Source organism: Talpa occidentalis, unplaced genomic scaffold, assembly GCF_014898055.3.
Source record: "Talpa occidentalis isolate TD23 unplaced genomic scaffold, MPIMG_talOcc4v2.1 talOcc4.9, whole genome shotgun sequence".
Classification (NCBI taxonomy): domain Eukaryota; kingdom Metazoa; phylum Chordata; class Mammalia; order Eulipotyphla; family Talpidae; genus Talpa; species Talpa occidentalis.
Window position 1 is genome coordinate 64,788,567 of NW_023605305.1, and position 23,540 is coordinate 64,812,106.

At 44.0% G+C, this 23,540-nt stretch overlaps 1 protein-coding gene across 1 annotated transcript in view; it reads right to left on the minus strand.

Annotated features, from left to right (window-relative positions):
• Positions 1-22,510, minus strand: part of LOC119236799 (uncharacterized) — a 29,864-nt gene extending 7,354 nt beyond the window's left edge. Inside the window, exons 1-2 of the mRNA XM_054691542.1 lie at positions 22,196-22,510; positions 4,903-5,097 (exon numbers count right to left, since the gene is read on the minus strand). Coding sequence (XP_054547517.1) covers positions 4,903-5,097; positions 22,196-22,263 — 263 coding nt within the window. The 5' untranslated portion in view covers positions 22,264-22,510. The remainder of the gene's footprint in view (positions 1-4,902; positions 5,098-22,195) is intronic.
• Positions 22,511-23,540: the final 1,030 nt, after the last annotated feature.

Sequence of the window (23,540 nt, forward strand, 5' to 3'; positions counted from 1 at the left end):
ATGTAGTTAAAATTTAAAAAAAAGAAATGTGTTTAAGGCTCATGTCTAAATGATGGCAGTATCAGGCAGTCTCCAAAACCATGCCAAGCTTGACTGCTTCCATTATAATGCAGAGACAAAATTTCATTATTTTACACAGCATAGTTCCTGGAAAAATAAAGTCAATGACTAAGCAGTAGTCCCAACACAGAAAATAGCTTTGCTTTGTAATACCGCCTACCCATGCTCAAGGTCAAGCCTCTGTGGTCAGCCATGCTCAGGGTCAAGTCTTTGTGTTCATTCCCTCCTGCAGGCTGGGCTTGGTTTGGTAGCAAGTTCTATGGAGAGGGTATCCTTCTCCCTGGCACCAGTCTTCAATAAAGAATCCAGGAGCCAGATCGCCCGGAGGTGCCTGAACCAGCACCACTTTTTAATATTCCCCACAATTTAGATTTTCATTGCTTACAAGTGGTTAATAACTTAGAAATTATTTTTGCCTCCAGTCCCACTTCTGCTTATGTGCAAAAGCACGTAGCCAGGCGCCCCCAGGACAAAGGTTCACCATAAATGCTGGTTCCCTTCCTTTCTCCTTACTGGCAACAATATTCAAATGTAATACATTCTTTGGCAGGCTATTTGACAACTTTTTCTGGCATCCTATCAGCCTACCATTGTTCAGTTTTTCAAAACTTCCACTTCTAAAAGCATGGCACCACACATATTTTCTTTGAACATGAAAGTAAACTTGCTTTGAGAATTTCATAAAGTCCTCTGACACAAAAGCAGGCTTAGAACCACAGGTTGGTAGACATAGTGTGAAAGAGGATAGAATGCAAGTTTGATAAATGATGCCAGCCTGAAAGCAGAGTTTCTATTAACTAACTGATCTTACAGATGAAAATGCATATAAACAATTGTCAGTCTGTGCAACAAACTCAGTGAACTTTCTGGATTTGGTTTTATGAGAAAAATATAGTCATGATATGCATTAAATTAAATAAGAAAGGGCCTCCCTGGTGGTGCAAGGGGTTACGCACAGCACTGTGAAGCAATCCCCAGCCTCTGCAGCATGAGTTCAATCCCCGGCCGACCAGGGAGCTACCCACATGGCTCAGCAGACCTCTCCTTGTCTCGTCCGGCCCCTCTGTCTGCCTGTTCTTCTCCCCACTCTGTCTCTGATGAATCCTCTCACTCTCCTGCACCTCTGGCCTGTACCCCAGTTCTTGTATGCATAAATAAATCTTAAAATAGTTAATTAATTAAGAAAATGCAATAGTCACTTGATCATTGTAAGATAGTGATTGCTTCTGTGATCATGTTTCACCACAGGCTTTACAAGGCCCTCTATATCTCTAATTACAGTTACCTGTGGTTGCAATGTTAGTTTAATGATGACAATTAGCAAGAAACACTACCACAGGGTGGGAGAATGCACATGATCTAGAGCCTTGAAATCCAGGTTTAAGCTCTGGATCTCAAGTGCTGTCACCTCTCTAAACACCAGTGTTCTCGGCCTAATGATGCCACCCTCCCTACCTCTATCATAGGCAGAATAATGCCCCTCAGACATATCCCTGTCCTAATCCCCAGAACCTATGGATATGCTATGTTACCTGGCAAAGAGGTACTAAGGTTGCTGATGGAATTCAGGCTGCTGATCACATGACTTTAAAATAAAGAGGGTATCCAGGATTATCCAGTGTACCCCATGTAATCACACAGGTCTTTCAAAAAGTTGGCCAGAGGAATACGTGAGTACAGAAGGCAGGCACAGAGAGGTGTAACGCTGCTGGCTTAGAGAGAGAGCCATGAGGAAAGGAATTTGGGCAACCACAAGACAATGGAAAAAGCAAGGAAACAAATTCTCTCCCAAGGCCTCCTATACGGAAAACAGCCCGGCTGAAGCTCAATTTCAGCCCAGTGAGTCCCATGTCTGACTACTGACTACAGAACTAGAAGTAATACATTTGTGTTAAGTCACTAAGTTTGAGGTAAACTATTACCTCTAACTTTCTGACAAAAAGTCACACTCTTGGTGTTCTTCTCTAGACCATGTTTCCCTTAGTTTGAATCTCTTAATTTCAGCATCCTTGGCCATTTGGGGAAGCTGAGGCATTCCCAATTAATCAAGGCCTTGTTCCATTAGGATTAAAATTCTTCCTTGTATCTTCTCTTTCCTCTCCATCTCACGGTAAGCAGCTAGCAGAAACCAGATCAAACCTTCAACACCTGGAAATCTCCTCAGTTAAATATGCAAGCTCCTCTTTATGGCTTCACTTTCCATATAACTGCAGGCCAGTTCTGCTAAGCTTCCTGCTCTTATATTCCTGCCTTTTCCAGGAAAAGGCAAGGAAATGGATTGCCTGCTTAAGTCTTCAGAATAGCCCTGCCTCACCCTTGATCATAGCCCTATGAGAGCCGGGATGGACTTCCATCCCACTGACCTGTGAGGTAATAAATGTGAGTTGTTTTAAGCTACTAAGTTTGTGATCATTTGTACAGAGGTCACAGAGACCTGATACACTCTTACAGGATTACTACGAAGAAGGAATCAACAATATCCAACTATCCACAGAAGTTCTGCTCTGCAACTGTGAAGGACTGGTGTGCCATGATGCTCTGTGAACAGGAAGTCTAGCGGAGGAGGGAGGTACACAGGCACACACAGCAGGACCCATGGTCCTGGTGGGTGCCCCGCTCCATGCTCCCAAACCAACCTGAGCACACTCTATCACAACACTCACTCAGCACCCGAGTTATAATATGCTGTGACATATTGGCTACTCAAATTTGTGTCTCCAAAACCTAGCATGGCACTGGCATGAAGTGTAGATGCTTAGTGAATCTGATATTAACAAAACACAGAAATGAATGCATAGGAAATGGTATGAAACAGGGACAGGGCCCTAGGAAAACCCATAAAAATGGATTTTCATGTTACTGTTTCTCTCATTTCCCACTTGATTGCCCTTAAAATGCCATCATTTTCTAAGTGTATTCCACAGAACACTAGTGATTTAGGGAGTGGGACCTTGAGAGTAAAGGGTCAAATAACTGAGTAAAGTGGGAAAACATTCCGATTTCTTTCTTGAAGAATGAAAATGCATACTTACATAATAAAGCTTTGAAAAGTTCTTTGGTAGAGAAAATTGTCTCGCTGATTTACCCCACAGTTTGAAAATGAAGCCCGTTTTTTTTTGTTTTGTTTTGTTTTGTTGTTTTTTGCATTTAAGGAACTGCGCTTTCAAACAAGCAAGCATCCTTTAAATGATCCAACCTGCCACAGGGGACCAGTGAGGAAGCAGGTGTGGTTGTCATGAGGTTTGCGTTAGAGCAGTGTCTGTTCTCCAACATCAGGGAGCAGCAAATCCCCTGGAGACTTTGCCACAGTGCACAGCACCCCTTCCCCTTGCCCTGTCCCCTTTAGATGGTGGGTTCCCCGCATAGGTTACAAGTCTCACGCTGTGAGGAGCTTCCCTTCTCAAGTAACCCTTGTCCAAGTACCACCCAATAAAGCTGTGTGCCTCTCTTGGACACATTATTTTTCTACACCAGCCTCCAAATCCCTGGAACTTTTTATACCTCATCTCCAGGCCTCTCTGCCTGGGTAGCTCCATATTTCTCAGCTGCACCTCCACATCCTCAGGGAAATACTCTCCTGGTCAGCAGAAATCTGATTATTACCCACACCCACTGCTCTCACTTGCTTGGTACCAGTTGCACCAAATTACAACTATAATTTTCTGAGATTAATTTCCTAGGATTATCTGGTTATCGTTCACCTCTCCCCAACATACAAACATACTAGGCTGTGATCTACAGCAGGCTCCCCATCAATTTTTCTAACCACTGAGACCCCATGAGCCAGGCAAGTGCTTGGCAACAAGTAGATTCTCAAAAAATATTTGTGTAGAACGAAAAAGAATAAAATGGCATGTCATGTTGGCATGAAAATGTCCAGATTCCTCTGAAAGCATATGCGCTTTGCTATCCTGGGATGTCAGAGTTTTGCCCTATCAGGTTCCATCTGTTCAACACAGGTATGGCCTTTCGCTTCTTTCTCTGAGCCTGACCCCTCCGACACTCACTCCACCGCCAGAATGATCTTTTCAAATCGCAGATCTGATTACATCAGCCCTAATCCAGCTGACTTGAGAGGAGAGAAGCGGGTGTTTTAAGAGGATCGTTTATCAATGTTTAGAAATGTATAATATACTGGGCCTCCCCTGGTGGCACAGGCAGTTGAGCGCCGTGCTGTGAATGTGTCCGCAGCCTCTGCAGCGCCGGTTCCATCCCGGCTGGCGAGGGTCCCACATGGCGCAGCAGACCTCTCCTGTCTCACCCGTTGCTCCCCTCAGCAGTGTATTTCGTCAGTCTGCTTGTTCTGCTCCCCACTCTGTCTCTGGTGAATACTCCCACCCTCCCACACATCTGGCCTCTACCCCAGTTCTTGTATAAAATAAATAAATCTTTTTTTTAAAAAATGTATAATATTCTTCCTATTTTCACACATGTGCAGTGAGTGACCATGAATAAATAGGAATCACAGTGAAATAGCTATTCTTCTGGACACTTAGCATCCTCTGCAAAATATCCTCATCCTACCTAAAGCTCTGTTGCCAGCTCCATCAAGTTCACTAAAGCCCACAATATGCATACCCATTACACTAAGTGCAAGCACAAGAGAAGGAGCCATTGGGTAATAAACACACTGAGGAGGGGTGGTGGGAAGGAGGACTTTGTGCAGCTACCAGGCCACTAATTCCTCCATTAAGCATTTCCGGTGCTTCTTATCTACTGTGGTGAGCCTGGCACATTTCCTATTGCTCACGGAACTTTCCTGTACAGCACGTGGCCCTTAATAGACAAAGACACGGAAAGTCATCAAAGGCAACAGAAGCAGCAACCGTGAAAACTCCGTACCGAAGGCGTGCCCGCAGTCCTGGCCCTGCGGCGTGGAGTAGTGCAGGCAGCCGGCTCTCTCTTCCAAGGGCGGGCAGGGCGCGCCACCGTTCCGGGGCTCCTGCTGCACCGAGCGCCTCCGCACGCGCACTGTGGGCTTGCACTGGTCCCCGCAACCACTCCAGGGGCTCCATTCCCCCACGATGCACGGGCGAGCTGAAAAACAACAGCAGGGGACGCTCATCTTGTTGTAGAGCAACCCCGATACAAAACGGGGGCAATGACTGCTGCAGTCTTTTTGCTCATTTTAGTTAATTTCGAATTCAAAACTGAGTATGTTGCTCCAGTGTCCACCAAGAAATCAATCAGACGATCCCCCACAGCGAGGGTTACCCGGGGCTCTGAGGGGGTTATTCTAATGGGCTTCTCTAGATCTAGTGGAGCCCCCGGGCACCCCTATTCTGCATCTGAACTTTCTCCATGAACTATCATCTGTCTCCTCTCCTCTGCACTTGGTTCTAGATTCCTTCTACTCTGTCTGTATTCCCTCCTATCTTCACCTGAGGCTCTACCCTGTGCTGTCATTTGTCTCCTGTCCTCTGTACTGGGCTCTCGATTCCTTCTCTGTCTGTATTCCCTGTCATCATCTGAGCCTCCACTCTGTGCTAACATTTGTCTTCTTTCCTCTCTCCTTGGTTCCTGGTTCTGTGTGCTCCTTCTATATTCCCTCCTGTAACCCCTACGTGAATCATCATGTCTTGGGGTTCTCTGTCTTCTATCCTGCCTTCTATAATTATTGCGTCTGCCGCTTCCCTGTAACCTGGGACAACTGTCCTTCCAATGTCCCTCTTCCCTACAGAAAGCACACTGATTTCTTCCTAGGGGTTCACGTCTCTGTCCATTATTGTTTCCTTGAAACCCTGTTCTGTGTTCTCTTTGTAAAAAAACAGTCGCAGGTTTCGGTCTCCTGTGCTCTCTATTATTATAAACCCTGAATGCCAGGTCCACTACCTGGGACGGACTCATCTCAGTGACGCCGTCCACCTTAGCTAACTTTTTCTTTATGTCTGGGGCACTATGGGTAATGAAAGCCGTAGTGATCAGACGAGCATTTTCTGGGGCATCTGGGTTTATGTCCGTGTGGTTAGTGTAAGTTTGAATAATCCTCTCAAGGAACTCTGACGGATCCTCATTAGCTCCTTGCTCGAGTTCCAATATTTTGTTAAAGTTTTTTTGTTTGGGGATCCCCTGCTTCAGTCCTACCAATAAGCATTTTTTATAGAGATCCAACATCGCCGTTCCTCCATTGTTAGGGTCCCATCCAGGATCTCTCTCTGGGACAACAACCTCCGGCTCTGGGGACTGCCTATCCTGTTGGTGGAGACGGTCAGCCTCCTCCCTGGCTTTCCTGAATACCATCCTCTGCTCATCCAGCGTTAATAAAGTATGCAGCATGGACTGTATATCTGCCCAGTTAGGGCGGTGGGAGACAAAGATAGAGGCAAACAAGTTCGCCATCCTCTGAGGAGCCTGCCGGTACGAGGGAACAGAGCTCCTCCAATTTAGGAGGTCCGCAGTACTGAACGGATGGTGCGACCAAAAGTACCCAGCAGGTCTCCCATGTTCATTTAAGCCACCCATTGGCATCTGGCGAAGGGGAAACTGCCCTGCCTCAGGTTGATCCTTCCTGCCAAAATGGGTGCCGAGTCTAGTGTGGGGAGGGGACGCCATTTTAGTGTCCTCCCCAGAGGGCAGTGGAGGCTGTGCAGCCTCAGGGGTCTGCACGGGAGGGGCTTTGTCACGTGGAAGAGGATTTTGTCCTCGTGTATTTAAAGTATTTAAAATATGATGCTCCTCCTCTTCTAACTCTGCTCGCTGGCTGTCCTCATGGAAAGGGGAAGGTCTATCCTTTCTCTGCACCATTAGCCTAGCCTTCGCCTCCGCCATATCTAATTTATGGAGGGCGGCCTGCATCTGGTCCTGCATACCTTTAAAAGCTGACTCAAAAGTCCGATTTTGTTGTTGCACTTGATACAGCATGCTTTGATAAGCTGACTCAAAAACATTACGATTTTCATCCCTTATACTCTTAATAGTTAAATCAAAAACCTGATTTAGTTGTTGTATGGCCACGTTAAAAGCCTGAATTTGTTGTTGCACATTCTCAGTATGTGAAGTAGAACTTCTACCTCTCACAGAAACAAGAATGTAGCAAACTGCGCTTACACATATTACCAAAAAACCACCCAGAAGCACAGTCTGTAAAGGGATGGCTTGTAAACCACCCATGTATGTATACAATAGTAAAATCACATGCCATACACCGGGCTTCATCAAATTATTTATATTAATGAAACTGGTGGTGATATTTAATGGAAGAAGGCTGCTCAAATTCAAGGCCGGAAGGAAACTGAAAGAACTCAGGCTAGGGATGAAACTGTATAGGCTCATGGTTGAGGCCATATTTGAGTCAAAACACACCCACAAGGGCTGTACGCACAGGGAAAAAAACAGACTTTTCAGGACTAGAGACAAATATTATACTGCTAGTCCTGCGGAACTAGTGCGCTTATGGTGACCAACGCAAGGGATGTTACTTTGGGCTGGTCAACCGCGGGTGTAACTTGGAAACCACGCTGGGCGCCAAACTGTTGTAGAGCAACCCCGATACAAAACGGGGTGCCTGACTGTGGGTCCTCACCCGCGCGCTTAAAAGGACTTATCAATGCTCTACTGCAGGCACACGTGAAAGGTTAATAAAAGGTTTATTTACAACGGAAAGGGAAATGAGGAAATGTACAGCTCTGGGAGAAAAGTGGGAGACAAAGTTTTAAATGCGTCCTACCCGATCCGCCGATCAGGAATCCCAAAATGGCGCTCTCAGTTGGCCGCCAGCCAGGAGCGGTGAAGCCAGGAGGCGAGCGATCGCGAGCCAGAGAGCGAGCAAGGCCCACGTGTTTGGTTTTTATATCCAACCTGGCTGCCCAACTCCACCCTCAGGTCCCAGCCACCCTCCCCTTGGTGGTGATGGGATTTGTCTTTCCCAATGTCCTGATGGCTTTAGTCTGGAGTGGGGGTGGAGTCCACAAAGCCTGTATGAGATTATCTCAGGACATCCTTTCCCCCTAACAATCTCAGTAACCCCAGCCGCATGTTGGGCTGCTCTTGCCAGCATCAGCGGTAGAGTTTAATCAGTAAATGGAGTTTTAACCCTCGTCAGGAGGGACACACAAAGCCTCTGCAGGCCCCAGTTGACGCTGACTCCACCCACCATAATGGTTAGCTGGTAACCTCCCCCAGGCAGGCAGATATTTCCGGAACAAGAAGGTGGGTCTGAGCCAAGGCCGCAGAGATGCTTTCGGAATACTTCCTCAAACTCCCAGGCTTAGGTCAGATCTTGCTCCTGTTTTCCCTTGATTTTAACTCTCACCTCCACATGCCGAGAAAATTTTTATTGTAACAGTAATACATATTCATTGGAGAAAACGTAAAGGAAAAAATATTTAAAAGAAAATGTCCTTCAGCCACCAAAAATCCCATCACCTACACAGGTCAATTCTTACTAGCAAATGTGCCTCCACAGGTATTTGTAAGGCCATACAAGGGACCCCTGCCTTAGGCTTCTGAAAGCTCTACCCTCATTCTCAAGGGCTCATAGACTCCTCAACTATGGGACTTGCAGCTAGAGATAAGCAACCTGGGCCCACACAGGTCAAGACTACTCGTGGACTTCCATGACCAGGCAGAATCAGGGCAGTTTGGGCTTTAGTCAGCAACCTGGCCAGACTGTAAAATCAATGTGGTTGAACATATACCTTTCCCATTTAAAGTCTTAATGAGTCTTCCATTTGTGGCAACATGGATGGAGTTGAAGGGATTATGCTAAGCAAAATAAGCCAGAAAGAGAAACATAAATACTGGATGGTGTCAGTTAAATACAAAGAAACCAAACAAAGGGTCAGACAAAGACAAACTTTAAAACTAACCCTTGAAAGCTGACCATAGACCTAAGGCATCCAGAGGGGGAGGGGGAGACATGAGAAGGGGGTGCAGAGGAAGGAGAGCACATTGGACTATGGATGCCTTGGTGGTGGGAGCGATAAGGTGACCACACTCCAGGAGCGAAATCCTACACTGTCAAGAAATTAACAAGGATGTAAAGCAATGGTACTTCATTTTAAAAAATAATAAAATTAAAATAAAGTCCTAATAATGAGTTTTAAAAATTAATTATTTGGGGGGCCGCCCGGGTGGTGCAAGGGGTTAAGCCCTGCACTATGAAGCAATCCACAGCCACTGCAGCACAAGTTCAAACCCTGGCCGGCTAGGGAGCAACCCACATGGCAGAGCAGACCTCTCCTGTCTCGCCCGCTGCTCCCCTCAGCATCTGCCTGTTCTGTTCCCCACTCTGTCTCTGTTGAATCCTCTCATCCCCCGTATCTCTGGCCTGTACCCCAGCTCTTGTATGCATAAATAAGTAAATCTTTAAAAAAAAAAAAGAATTATTTTGGGACTTGAAATTGTATATAAGAACAAGAAACCAATGTACCTCTGAACTAGATGCCAGACCTCTTATCTTTCCCACAAAGTGGGCACCATATGAAGGTAAGAAAGAGAGTAAAGATAACTATTATTCTATTATTTTCCTTCACAATCACCTTCATTCTTTTGAGTTATAATATCTTCACCAAGAAAGCATCCCACTTCTTTACAAGTTTGATTAGAGCTTCTGGCAGTTTGTATTGGAAAACTTACTGTACCTCTCAGAATACTCTAGCTGAGGGTTCATGACTTTTGATCAATGTGTCATTTGGCAATGCATAGCAACCCCTAATGTGAAAAGGGTAACATGCAACATAGGTGTCTGTTGATGATTCAAAAATTTCAAACAGTTTTAAAATATTTTTGTTAACCATCTAAAAATTCCCAACTATCACTGATCATCTACCTGTTTGAGTAATTCATCTGTTGGGGGAGAAAAGGATGTTCTGAATGAACTCCACAAACACAGGTTTTATGGACTTTACCTCCATCCCAGACCAGAAATTCAAGACACCAAAGCTACAAATCCCATAATGCAATCACCACCAAAGGGAGGAATGCTGGGAACTAAGGGTGGAGTTAAGTAGCCGGGCTTGATATATAACCAGACATGTGAGCATTGGGGGTTTTTAGTTTTTCACAGACCTTCAGTGTGCTATTGGGGTCCCAGCTCAGTGGAACTGGTAGGACACATTCACCAACTTCTCTCTCTCTCTCTCTCTCTCTCTCTCTCTCTCTCTCTCTCTCTCTCTCTCTCTCTCTCCCTGGATTATTCCTTTCTTCATTTCCCCTTTCTGTAAATAAATCCTTTATTAACCTTTTTGTGTGTGCCTGGAGTTGAGTCTCATTGTAAGTCCCTTTAAGTGTGTGGGTGAGGAACCACACTCAGGCCAACCATTTCACATTGGGGTTGCCATGTAACACATCCACACTAGAATGAACCTTGTTAAGAGACTTGAAACTTCCCTCTATCTTCCATGTGCACATCTTTGGAAAATCACCAAGTCACTTCCTGCCATTGTCTCATCTCCTTGACCCCTCCCTTTTTATTTTCACATTCCTATGATTTAATTGGTCCATAGGACCAGAAGGCATTGAAAGAGATGATAGGGGAGGAGCTGATTGAGAAAGACTCCTTCTCTACACAATTCTTTCTCCCCCAAATCTCTTTGCTAAGCCTAGCTAGCCGTGCCCTGATGTGTTAGACTTGAACAACTTAACAATATACTTCTTTTGTTAAATACAATTGTTTCAAAGATTAATATTTAAGCATCACCATGAAATAAAACTTCGCCATAGCAAAGTGACCTTGGGTTACATTTATAGGCGTTAACATTAAGGGGAGTTTTCTAACTGAATTTAATATTCCAGTATTACTCTCTTATATCTAGTGCTTATTATTTTATTGTTAGATCCATAGATTAAGTCCTCAACTCACACCAAGAGTGAATCAGTTATTGTTCCTATTGGTTAAATTTTGTCCTTGGCAAATGCTAGATGCTGTTTTTCTTCTTTCAATAGCCCCATAAAGAGAATCGAGTGTTCTGGGACCCATCATTTCAAAGGTTTCATTGTAAGACAAAATGAAAAATGTTCTCATACAATATACGAGTAAAAAGGTACTCCACAAAATATTTTGAATTAGAAGATTAATCTGAAATTATTTGTTCCTATTCTGCATGAGTAATTCTATTCTTGGTTAACTTGTGAACTTTTGATTATATTTGGAATGTAATTCATTGTAGATCACAAGAGATCTCTGGTCATGGAGGTTAGGGGAAGTGCAGGAACTTCTGACAGATTTATTACCAGAAGTGATATATTATAGCACATGACACAAATTTCCTTTTGAACTATTCCATTAGCATTCTGTCCCCTTCCCACAAAAGCTCATCAAGTTTACATCTTAGCATATCGAATATACATTCTTAAAATCATTCTTCACATTTCTCTAGCTATTAATGGAGGCTGACAGACTATTTCCCAGTGAGCTCTATGTTCTCCTTTGACTCCAAATCATCACAGATGTCTTAATAGTTACAATTTTATGACATTCCATCCTTTTCAGGGGCAAGAAGCCTGGATTTAATGAGTGCCAAGAATCTTTGACCAACTCTTCTTTGTTTAAACTCATCATAATACTCGGGTTGATTTTCTCCAGAAACTGACCGTGAGATATGAATTTGAGTAGAAGTCATTTATTAGGTTAGTGATCCCTAGAAGTATACAAGAAAATGGAGAAAAGCTAGAGAGAAACAGGCATAGAAGAAAACAGAAAGATGAAGTTGACACCTAAGTTCTGACAATTGGCTCTTCATTCACCAGGAAGTAAGAGCATAGATGGATCCAGAGTGCAGGCAATTATCAAGGTCTTCCTGATGGGTCAGCCTGTCCCTGTTCCTTAGGAGTTTTCTGGTTATGAACTGTCCCCACCACCACAGTCAAAAGGAGAATGGCCAACAACAGAATAATCAATCTGTGCATAACAAGAATAAGGCACATTTTCTCATGTCTTACAGGGCTATCTGGCCATATGTAAGTACAATGACCTTAAAAGATGTACCACTGATTTTTATTTTTTTTTTAATATTAAATTTTATTTTTATATTCCCCCATACAATTGCAAACGCCCCATTCTGACCCCAATCCTTCCCCTCCCGCCCCCCACCCCCCAAAAAGTGTCTCTGGTTCATAGTTTTTTGTTGATTTTGATTTTCACTTTCTTATATTCATTTTCCTGGTCCCTTATTTAAGTTTTCTAGATTCCTGCTATGAGTGAGACCATCCGGTATTTTTCTTTTTCTTTTTGCTTATTTCGCTGAGCATGATCCCTTCCAGCGCCATCCATGTTGCTGCAAATTGCATGTGTTTATCTTTTTTGAATGCTGAGTAATATTCCATGGTATATATGTACCACATCTTCTTGATCCAGTCATCTATTTTTGGGCATTTGGGCTGTTTCCAAAGCTTAGCTATTGTAAACAGTGCTGCTATAAACATAGGAGTGCAGGTGTTCTTTGGAATTGATGTTTCTGTGTCCTTTGGGTAAATACCTAGGAGTGGAATTGCTGGATCATATGGAAGCTCTATGTTTAGTAGGTCCAGAAATCTCCACACAGCTCTCCATAGTGGTTGGACCAGTTTGCACTCCCACCAACAGTGCAGAAGAGTTCCTTTTTCTCCACATCCTCGCCAACATTTGTTGTTGCTAGTTTTTTTAATATGTGCCATTCTCACTGGTGTGAGATGGTATCTCATGGTAGTTTTGATTTGCATTTCCCTGATTACAAGTGATGTTGAACATTTTTTCATATGTCTGTTGGCCATTTGCATTTCCTCTTCAGAGAAGTTTCTTTTTAGCTCTTCTGCCCATTTTTTGACTGGATTATTTTCTTTGTTGTTGCTGAGTCTCATCAGCTCTTTGCAGATTTTTGTGATCAGTCCTTTATCATTAGTGTTGGGTGCAAAAATGTTCTCCCAGTTGGTGGGGTTTCTCTTTGTTTTTGTTATTGTCTCTTTTGCTGTGCAGAAGCTCTTTAATTTGATGTAGTCCCAGCTGTTTATCTTTCTCTTCACTATCACTGCTTTGGGTGATGTGTCTGTAAAGATGTCTTTGATATGCAAATCCCGTAGTGTTTCGCCTATATTTCCTTCTATGTATTTTATGGTTTCAGGTCTTATGTCTAGTTCTTTAATCCATTTTGAGTTGATTTTTGTGTATGGTGTGAGGTAGTGGTCAAGCTTCATTCTTTTGCATGTAGCGACCCAGTTTTCCCAGCACCATTTATTGAACAAACTTTCTTTGCTCCAATGCATAGTCTTTGCTCCTTTGTCAAAGATTAGTTGACCATAAATCTGTGGGTTTATTTCTGGATTTTCTATTCGATTCCATTGGTCTGTATGTCTGTTCTTGTTCCAATACCATGCAGTTTTGATGATTATGGCTTTGTAGTATAGTTTGAAGTCTGGGAGTGTGATGCCTCCATTTCCTTCTTTTTTTTTCAGTAGAGCTTTGGCTATTCGGGGTTTTTTGGTGATTCCATATGAATTTCATCAATAATTGTTCTATTTCTTTGAAGAATGCCATTGAGATTTTGATTGGAATAGCATTGAATCTCTATATTGCTTTTGGTAGGATGGCCATTTTAATAATGTTTATTCTTCCAATCCATGAGCAGGGGATGTCTTTCCATTTCTTTGTGTCTTCTTCTATTTCTTTTAACAGTGTTTTATAGTTTTCTTTGTATAGGTCCTTTACCTCTTTTGTTAGATTTATTCCCAAATATTTGATTTTTTTGTTTCGATAATAAAAGGGGTGGTTTTTTTGATTTCTTCTTCTTCAGATTTATTGTTTGTGTATAGGAAGGCTACTGACTTTTGCGTGTTGATTTTGTATCCTGCCACTTTACTGAATTGATTGATGAGTTGAATTAGTTTTTCTGTGGAGATTTTGGGGTTCTCTATGTATATTATCATATCATCTGCAAATAATGATAGTTTGACTTCTTCTTTTCCTATTTGGATTCCTTGGATGTCTTTCTCTTGTCTTATTGCTCTGGCTAGGACTTCCAGTATTATATTGAAAAGCAGTGGTGAGAGTGGACATCCTTGTCTTGTTCCAGATCTTAATGGAATTGCTTTCAGCTTTTCACCATTGAGAATGATACTGGCTGTTGGCTTGTCATAGATGGCCTTTATGATGTTGAGGTATGTTCCTTGTATCCCAAGAATTTCAAGGGCTTTTATCATGAATGGGTGTTGCACTTTGTCGAAAGCTTTCTCAGCATCTATTGATATTATCATATGGTTTTTATATTTCTTTTTGTTGATGTGTTGGATAACGTTGATTGATTTTCGGATGTTAAACCATCCTTGTGCCCCTGGAATGAATCCAACTTGGTCGTGGTGAATTATCTTATGGATACATTGTTGGATTCTGATAGCTAAAATTTTATTGAGGATTTTTGCATCAGTGTTCATTAGGGAGATTGGCCTATAGTTTTCCTTTTTTGTGTTGTCCTTATTCGGTTTTGGTATTAGTGTAATATTGGCTTCATAGAACGTGTTTGGTATTGTCCCTTCCTTCTCAATTTTTGGAAGAGTTTGTGAAGGATAGGCACTAATTCGTCTCTGAATGTTTGGTAGAATTCATTTGTAAATCCATCAGGTCCTGGGCTTTTGTTTTTGGGGAGGTTTTTAATTACCATTTCAATTTCGCTGCTTGTAATTGGTCTGTTTAGGTGTTCTATTTCTTCTTTATCTAGGGGTGATTGTAGAGTTGTAGGAATTTGTCCATCTCCTCTAGATTGTTGAACTTGTTTCCATATAACTGTTCATAGTAGTTACTGATTATTCTTTTGATTTCTGCTGTGTCCGTTGTGATTTCTCCTCTTTCATTTATGATTCTGTGTATTTGTGCTTTCTCCCTTTTTTCCTTTGTGAGCCTGGCTAGGGGTTTGTCTATTTTATTTATTTTTTCAAAGAACCAGCTCTTGGTTTCATTGATCTTTTGGATTGTTTTTTTAGTTTCAATTTCATTTATTTCTGCTTTGGTTTTTATTATTTCTTTTCTTCTACTGGTTCTGGGGTTTTTTTGTTGTTCTTTTTCTAGATCTTTGAGCTTCGAGATTAGGTTGTTTCTTTGAGTTCTTTCTTGTTTTTTGATGTGAGCTTCTATTGCTATATATTTTCCTCTTATTACTGCTTTTGCTGCATCCCATACATTTAGGATATTGGTGTCCTCCTTGTCATTCAATTCAAAGAATTTTTTAATTCCTTCTTTGATCTCCTCGTTAGTCCAGAAAAGATGTACCACTGATTTTTAAAAGCATAAATGACTTTGAAAATTCCTTTTTTTTTTAAGATTTATTTATTTATTTATACAAGCACTGGGTACAGTCAGAAGCGCGGGAGGGTGAGAGAATTTACCAGAGCCAGAGCGGGGAGCAGAGCAGGCAGAAGGACCGAGGTACACTGCTGAGGGGAGCAGCGGGCGGCAGGAGAGGTCTGCGCTTCATGTGGGACCCTCTTCCGGTGGCCAGGGAGCAGCCAGGAATCAAACTGGTGCTGCAGAGGCTGCGGGCAGCTTTACAACCCAGTGCTCAACCGCTGCGCCACCAGGGAGACCCCTGAAAATTCCTTTTAAACTCAGTGGCTTACCACTGAATTTAGAAAAAAATCCAAACTCCCTGCTGGGCACTACAAGGTTCTGTGTGGTCTGTGCCTGCCTCCCACCTGGAGGTACCCCTGCGATTGCCTCTGCTACAAGCTCCAGACACACTGGCGTCTTTACCCCTCCAATATACCAAGTCCTTTCACACATCAGACACTTCGTATAAGCATTTGCTCTGCAAATTCTCTAGGTCCCAGACGAATTATCTCCTCTTTAGAGAATCCTCCTCTTATCAACTGATCTAAGTAGTCTCCCAGGTCCTACACAAGTGCATGCAGAGACACACACATATCCCCACAAAATTACTTTTTCTGAGCTGAGTGTTCCTTACTTTCCAGCATCCCCATAATTCATAATTAAATATTTATGTGCTTTATTTTTATTTTATTGAGGTAACATTGGTTTACAACACTGTTTATGATTCAGAGGTAAGTTCTTACCTCTTCAATTGTATGTAACCACACCACACCCACCACCAAAGCCCCTATAACCCTTCATCTTAGTTCCCCGGGCCACCTCCATATCTTGCTCACCACCACCCCCCTCTGATAGCCTTGATTCTACAGTCTGACTTTAGAGTTTGTTATTGGTTTGTTGAATTTTTCATTTTATGCCTGGTGCTTAGCACATGGTAGGTGCTCAGTAAATGTTTGTCAAATGAATGAATGGACAAAATGGCATTGGGCAATTCGCCATAGACCACAAGAGCCACCACCTTCCTATAAAATGTTCTACATCAGAATGGACTTTGGTCCAGTCTTATCCTCAGAAACCAAAGCACTGGCAGAGGTTCCAGAAGGAAAGTTGGCAGAAGAGCAAGAACAGAAACTTCTATAGCCAAAATCATGGCAATTCCTAATCTGGGCCAGCGCTGTCTGGGCAGTCCTGGTGATGGTGGCCCAGAGAGGGTCCAACAGAAGGAGCATTTTTTCTATGCCTTCAAGTTAAGTATATCCCACCTTCTTCTGGCAGCTACAAGACGTTCAAATTCTTTTTTTTTTTTTTAATAGAGGCATGTTTTATTTATTTATTTATTTGTTTGTTTGTTTATACATGCACTGGTTACAGTCAGAAGCGTGGGAGGGTGAGAGAATTCACCAGAGACAGAGCCAGAGCAGGGAGCAGAGCAGGCAGAAGGACCGAAGTACACTGCTGAGGGGAGCAGCGGGCGGCAGGAGAGGTCTGCGCGCCACGTGGGACCCTCCTCCGGTGGTCGGGGAGCAGCTGGGGATTGAACCAGTGCTGCAGAGGCTGCGGGCAGCTTCGCAACCCAGCGCTCAACCGCTGCGCCACCGGGGAGGCCCCGTTCAAATTCTTTTTAATCCATTTATACCTACTGCCATTCCCACATCCTCAAAGTTGCAAGCTTCTTTCATTTTATTTTCTGTGGTGTGAAATGGTATTTCCTTTTATTTGATCCAAATTTCCGTCACTCAAAAATTTCAAAATATGGTGGGGGAAAAATCTGTTTATCTGTGCCACTCATGGACTTCCTGTTCCAGTAGGTTCCTGTCCCCCCAGCATGGACTTCTTCAGGATTTTCACTCCACCTCTCAGACACATCTTATTCTAGACACTTCCTCTTCTAGAATTACCACTGGACTTTCTCCAAGTCCAATACAGCATTAGTGAGTTGGGGTAGCCAGAACAAGACACACTATTCTCCATCTTTAGACACCAAAGAGTAATTCAAAAGAAAAGTTTTCTAATGTTTTCTTGGTAGTGGCAAATGCACACACACACACACAGCAAAAAATTGAGCTGACAGCCAAAGGCTTTCATTTCATAAAAAGAATTTGGATTATTGCAGCTTAACATAAGGCCTTGCCCTTATTCTCACGCAGCAGTTTCCAGTGATCCTCTCAGAGACTGACTCCCCTTTGTAAGCCGCCCTGCCTACTGTTGCAGTTGGTTGTGCATGTTTCCTGGCTCCCTGCCACCCACCATCAAGCACTTTCTCTTTCATGTTCAGATTGTCCTAGTCAGGCCTAAAGATACATACTGTTTTACATTTTAGCTACAGCAGAACCATTTATGAACAGCTTTTGTTTCTAGACAGTCTATGGAAGGAAAAGGAAACAGCTCTATTATACCCTCCCCTCCCCCCCCATACATCCCATGGGACAGCATTTTATATATATGTCACCTGCCTTTTTCTCTCTCCATATATATCTCTCCCAAGGGATCTTGGCAAAACTTCTCTGAAAGGTGAGTGAGACTATATTGCCCAAGTGCCAGTTTACTCACTTAAAGTTCCAATAAAATGACTAAGTCATTTTTTTCCTCTTGTAGAAATCATGTTATCTAGTTTCTAGTGGTTTTTTTTTTCTTTTAACACATTAACTGGACAAGTTTATGAAATGCTAACAAGACAGTAACATGAGCTGCCTCACTGGAAAAAATTGAATTTTATGTACCATGTAAACCCTGAAAAAAGGGTTCGGTGATACTCAGAAAGATAATGCTTTTTCTGGGTAGTGAATTTTCAGGTGAGTTGTTTCTTTTGTGCATTTCCATATTTTCTTAATTTTCAGCAAAAAAACCATGTATTTTTCAGTCTAGGGAGGGAAAATGTTATTTTAAAAAGGAAATGTGGATACTCCCAGATGGCAGTGCCCTCTGGAGTCACAGATAACATCCTGAGGTGGAGCAGCTGCACGTGTGTTTTGACAAACGTTATCAAGCAGCACCAGGATAGTCATGGGAGCTTAGGGAGAAGCAGGACACATTTTTGTTGTTTTCTGCCCTGATTTTTTGCACACAGTGAATGGGGAGAGATGACTCACATGCTCTACCAATACATATCTGGAGTCTAACCTGCAAAGTACAGAGCTTCTCCTAAAGCTTAACATCTCAGTGCCCAGGATTCTGTGCCTATAAAAGGAGACCAAAACATTCAGGAGGTTTAGGCTGGGAGGGGGCCTGACACCAAGGGAACACTGGGTAACACTACCCTCTGTGACTGTTGTCAGATCTGCAAAGTCAAGTCAATGGGGAATACTCATGCCAGGAGATGCTCATCTTTTCAACAGACAAAGGCGGGGGGGGGGCGGGGCCACATATGGTCTCTAGAACACTGTGGCTCCATTACAGTTTCAACTTTCTAAACCATCATTGACTGTGACATCCTTCCTTTGGGTGTGTTTTTGAAGCTCTATTTTCAAGCAGAACATTTCTTCTCCTCCAGAGATGAATGTCCACAGGTTTGGGCCGTTGTTTTCCTAGATTCCTGATAAATCCACGAGAGGAAGACTGGCTTACATAGGCTACTCAATTTTTGTTCTGTTCTACTTGAGTTAATTATAACTCTTTCCTTAAGTGGCTCATCAAAAATAAATGCAATGTTAAATGCAGACTCTAGGGACCAGCAGAGAGATTAAACACTCGGCTGTTATGAGCCTGCTAAGGAAGCCTTCCAAGAAGTTCCTCAGGGAAAGGTAACTTGGATCTGATTCCCTCCTCTACCTACCCCCCAGCCCTCATCAAGCACAACCAATGGAAACTTTTCTATCCTTTTTGTTGGGGAGAGAATATTACTGGTTATGGAGATATATCACTGGTATTGAAACACAATGTCGTTGTGAGATTTTCTGAGAGAGTTTCAGAAAAGACTCTCTGGGGCAGTTTAGTAGTCCTATAGATGCAAAAACTTATTTTCAATTTCACTGAGTTTGGAAAAATAACCAAAATGTTCTATTTAGAAATTCTAGTATTTCATGTCTTAGCCTATCAAGTAAAAATAATGTGTTCATCAAGATGGAAAGATCAGAACAAATAGAAAGTATGCTTAGTTCTACTGACACAGTTACATTTTCATTCACATTTAATATACTTCGTTTCAAAAAAGCTTCATGCAGCCTCAGTAAGTAACACAGCAGAAGAGACTCCAAGAAGGAGAATGGTTCTAGGCAAAGAGAGCAACCTGGGGCTCTGAGCTGTTGAGCCTTAATTATCTGGGAATAAGCAACACCCATGAACTGACACAGAGAGAAATGACTGACGGCAGCCTGGCATTTGCTAAATGTGGGTCCAGAGCTCACTCTGCCGCCCATTCGTGTTCACTTGAGTAATGGGATAGCCCTCTGAGAGTCTCAGTTTCTGCACCTGTAAAATCCTAATACAAGCCAACACTGCCTTTTCCTAACCCCCAGAGTCAGTATGAATGGACCCAAGCTGAATGGACTGAGGTCTCAGCTCCATCTTGCCCTTCACTCTAACCTTCTCCTGAGGCATCCCCCAAGTGGCCAACCTCCCATTGTCTCTCTTTTCTTCTTCCCTTTCCAAGAAACTTCCAGTGCAGAGAACTTAACCAATGAGGGGCCTGTGCAATCCTGTGTCTGCTTTGGCTTAGGTCTGTGAGATGCTGCATTAACTCCCTGGAGAAGGGCACTTAGAGCTCCAGAATATGCTCCTTTTAAAATTCCTTCAGACTCCATTTCTTTTTCTGGTTTATTTCTTTGGCCCACCTCTTCTAGTTACAAAGTTGCTATGATTTCTTTCTGAGTTCTTCCCAAGATGGTAAGATCATCTCTCCTTACCCTGATAATTCTTCCACTCCAAAATAAGCTCTTTGTTTTACTATTTCAACCTCCCTGACTGAAAACAAGGGATTTATTTTTGTCCAAATAAAGATCGAGGATTTTGGAACTGCTCGCGACACAGTAAGATCTCACTAGGAAGCTGTTGTCATCATAAATCTCGCCTCTGTCTCTCCATCCCTCTTCTGCGCTGCAGTCTCTCTATATCTAACTGCATCACTATCTGTCTATCCTCTTCCCCACTTGAGCCTCAAGGCCCAGACTAGTGTCTGGCACAAAAGACTAATACCCACAGGTAACGTAGCAACCATGCTATGTTTTCCTGTTAGAATTCTTTTCCTAGTAGAGACCTTTCGTTCATTCTCCAAGACCAGGTTTACTTATTACTTCCTCTGGGAAATCTTGCTTGAATTCTCTGGGTCTTCTGAGTTTTTCCTCTCCAGTCTCCCAGATCCCTTAATTGGGCACTAAGTATGTTGCAGTTGTTTGTACATGTGTGTTCCTGGCTCGACTATGAACTTCTAGGGACCAGATACTGTCCTCATCATCTTTATAACCCTGTGCTTACCGGAGGTCAGGACACAGTGTCTAGACAACAGAAATTCTGTATTCATCTTTATGATGTTGGTAACCCCCTGGAAGAATGATCCGACCTCAGTGAGGCTGAACTGGACAGAGTCAGGTATCTATGGCAAATGGGAAGTTAGGTGGGATGCTGCTGGAGGGCTAGGATGCCTGGCCTGAGGGCACTGCATTTCCTAAGTAACTAACACTTCGTCTAATTTAGTAGAAAGTACCCTGGCCTTGGAGCAGAAGAGGGAAAGAAGCTTACACAAAAAGATCAGTATTCACAGGTAAATCATTAACTTTTGACGAACATCAAAAAAATCTTCATGTTTTTCAACGGTGTTCTTTCAGCAGCTGGCTTGGGTGATGGTCCTGCCATGGGCTGGCTGCACTGGCAGCAGAGAGGCAGAAAGGGGCTCCTCTCTACCCATCATGCAGTTCCCCTGGCAAAGACACAGGCCCAAGGAACTCACTAGAAAGATGCTGATGATCCTACAAAGCTGGGATCCTTGAGGTCAAAGTGGTTCAGGGCATTATGTGATTAACGGGGAATGGGTAACTTTACTTCTAGAGCTGGCTTCTCACAGGTATGCTTTGTTCTTCAGGAACGTGACCTATTTCTTCCTTTACATTTCAACTTAATTAAATCAACCACTATAGAGTCCTTACCAGGGTGGTTATACTGTGAGAAATTTAAAGATGAAAAAGACAGCCCTAAAGGAAAACTGGCAAGATTAAAATATAATAGGCACCCTAGGATAAACGTTTTATATCATGCTATATAGAGAAATTGAATTCAAAGAATACATGGAATACGTCCTGTGAGGAAGGGTCTGTGCTAAATATTGGAGTCTAGAGGTGAAGACAACTGTAGTCCTCCAAGAGACTGCTCTCCAGAAGAAAGTACTTTCCTAGAGCAAGTCCTCACACAAAGTGGGGTAATGACACATTCCCCCAACTCCATCATCCCTCATAGGTCCCTAAGATGCTCCAGGAAAAGTGGTAGGGCCTGACCCAGGGTGTGCCCCTGGAACTGCCAGTGCCAACTCTAGTGAGGTGGAGTTCCTGAGTTGGAAAATTCTTCCAGCAAAGGTGGCCCTGCCCCCTTCCAGGAGAAGAAAGGTTCTAGCTCCTTCCATACTCTACGGGGAAGAGGTGCTTGGAGAACTAAGTCTGGATGAATTGGACTGGAAAATCCCTAAATGGAAGGGGTTGGGAAAGCCGAGTGTGGAGGGAGAGTACAGTGTGCACCTAGATCGTGGGAGCTGGAAAGCCCTAGGGTAGATGGAATGGAGTGTACCCAGGAACTTAAGATGAAGGGAGCTGGGAGTACCTGGATGGAGAAGACTAAATGGGCTGGGATAGAAGGGCTGGACCCATCAGGATGGGTGGGACCTGGAGACCCGGCCTCTGGAAAAGTGGTGCTTGGTGTGGGACCCTGTACCCCTTGGCTGTAGACGAACAACCAAGCGTCCACCCTCTGCCAGCCACCCACCTGGGCACGCTCTGGCGTAGTCGAAGCAGCAGTCCCCAATGAGGCGGCAGGCTTGGTCGCAGAAGCATGTCCCGTAGACCCTGTCTAGCCTCCAGCCTTGGGCGAAGCAGGAGGGGTCCCTGCCGGGGCAGCAGCGCCCCGCCTCCGTGCAGCCGGCCAGGGCCGGGGCCACAACCCCGTCAGCGCGCACAGCGCCAGCCACAGGGTCCTCATGGCCAGCACTCCGGCGGCGCCCGCGGCCGCACAGACCTTCGCGGCGAGTGCTGCGCTCCTCGCACAGCGGCGGCCCGGAGCAGCCCGAGTGGCCCGCGAGGCGCAGCCCTGCCCGGCCCTGCCCGGCCCTGCCCCGCGCCCGGCCCCCGCCCCCGAGCCCGCCCCTCCCCATCCCTGGCCGCGCGCCGGTCCCGGCGCGGGGAGGGTGCAGCGCCCGCGGCTACCCGGGGAAGCTGACGCCGCTCCGAGGGGGCGTCCCGCAATCAGCTCTCGGGACACCAGCCCTCTCCTGGCTGCGACCCCGCGAGCGCCCTCCCGGCCCCGCGGCCCAGAAGAGTCCTGGCTCCCCAGCAGCCCGGCCTGGGTGGCCACATTCCCTGGCCTCCTAAGGTCTGGGCGCGCGTTAGCTAGTGGGCATTTTTTTCTAGAAAGCCGGGCGACGAATAGCACTTGCTGCGCAGCAAATAATCTCAGCAGCACAATGAGAGGGATCACCCTGACTTCCCTCCCGCCAGGAAAGCCCAGTCTGCCTTTTTTTTTTCCGGGGCAGGCCCCCCAACCTCCAAAACACACCCAACACCAAACCACCACCACGCCCCCAATACACACACACCTGCCTCCCACTCCCCCCCCTCCCCCAGCGAGGAGGCAAGAAGAAAGAAGTATCTTTCTGCAGCGTTTTACAAGGGACGTTTCTGCTCCAGGAACATGCCATTTTGCTACAGTGAAGAGGCATTTGATGAATGTGAAGGAAAGGATCAATAAAATATAAATGATTTTCTGCTTTCTATTAAGATTTCCCAAAAGAAGTGTTGCTTAGTGATATTTTAGATATAACTTCCACTTCAATTAAGTGCTGCCTATCCGTTATGTATTTCTTTCTCCCTTTCTCTCCAAATATATTTTCTGCACCTTACTCTATTTATTAACCAAAAATTATCCGGGAAGTCTAATTACATTTTATGTTCTTACGTTGTACTTTTAACTATTACGGGTTTTGTGAGAAATTTGGATTTTCAAGTTTTCTCATAAATACTTCTCGCGGCTTTTCTTTACTCTTTAGAGAAAACTAACAAGTTAAAAAAAAAACTTAACAAAGTAGTAAAACAATAAAATAATCAAGCAAAAAAGA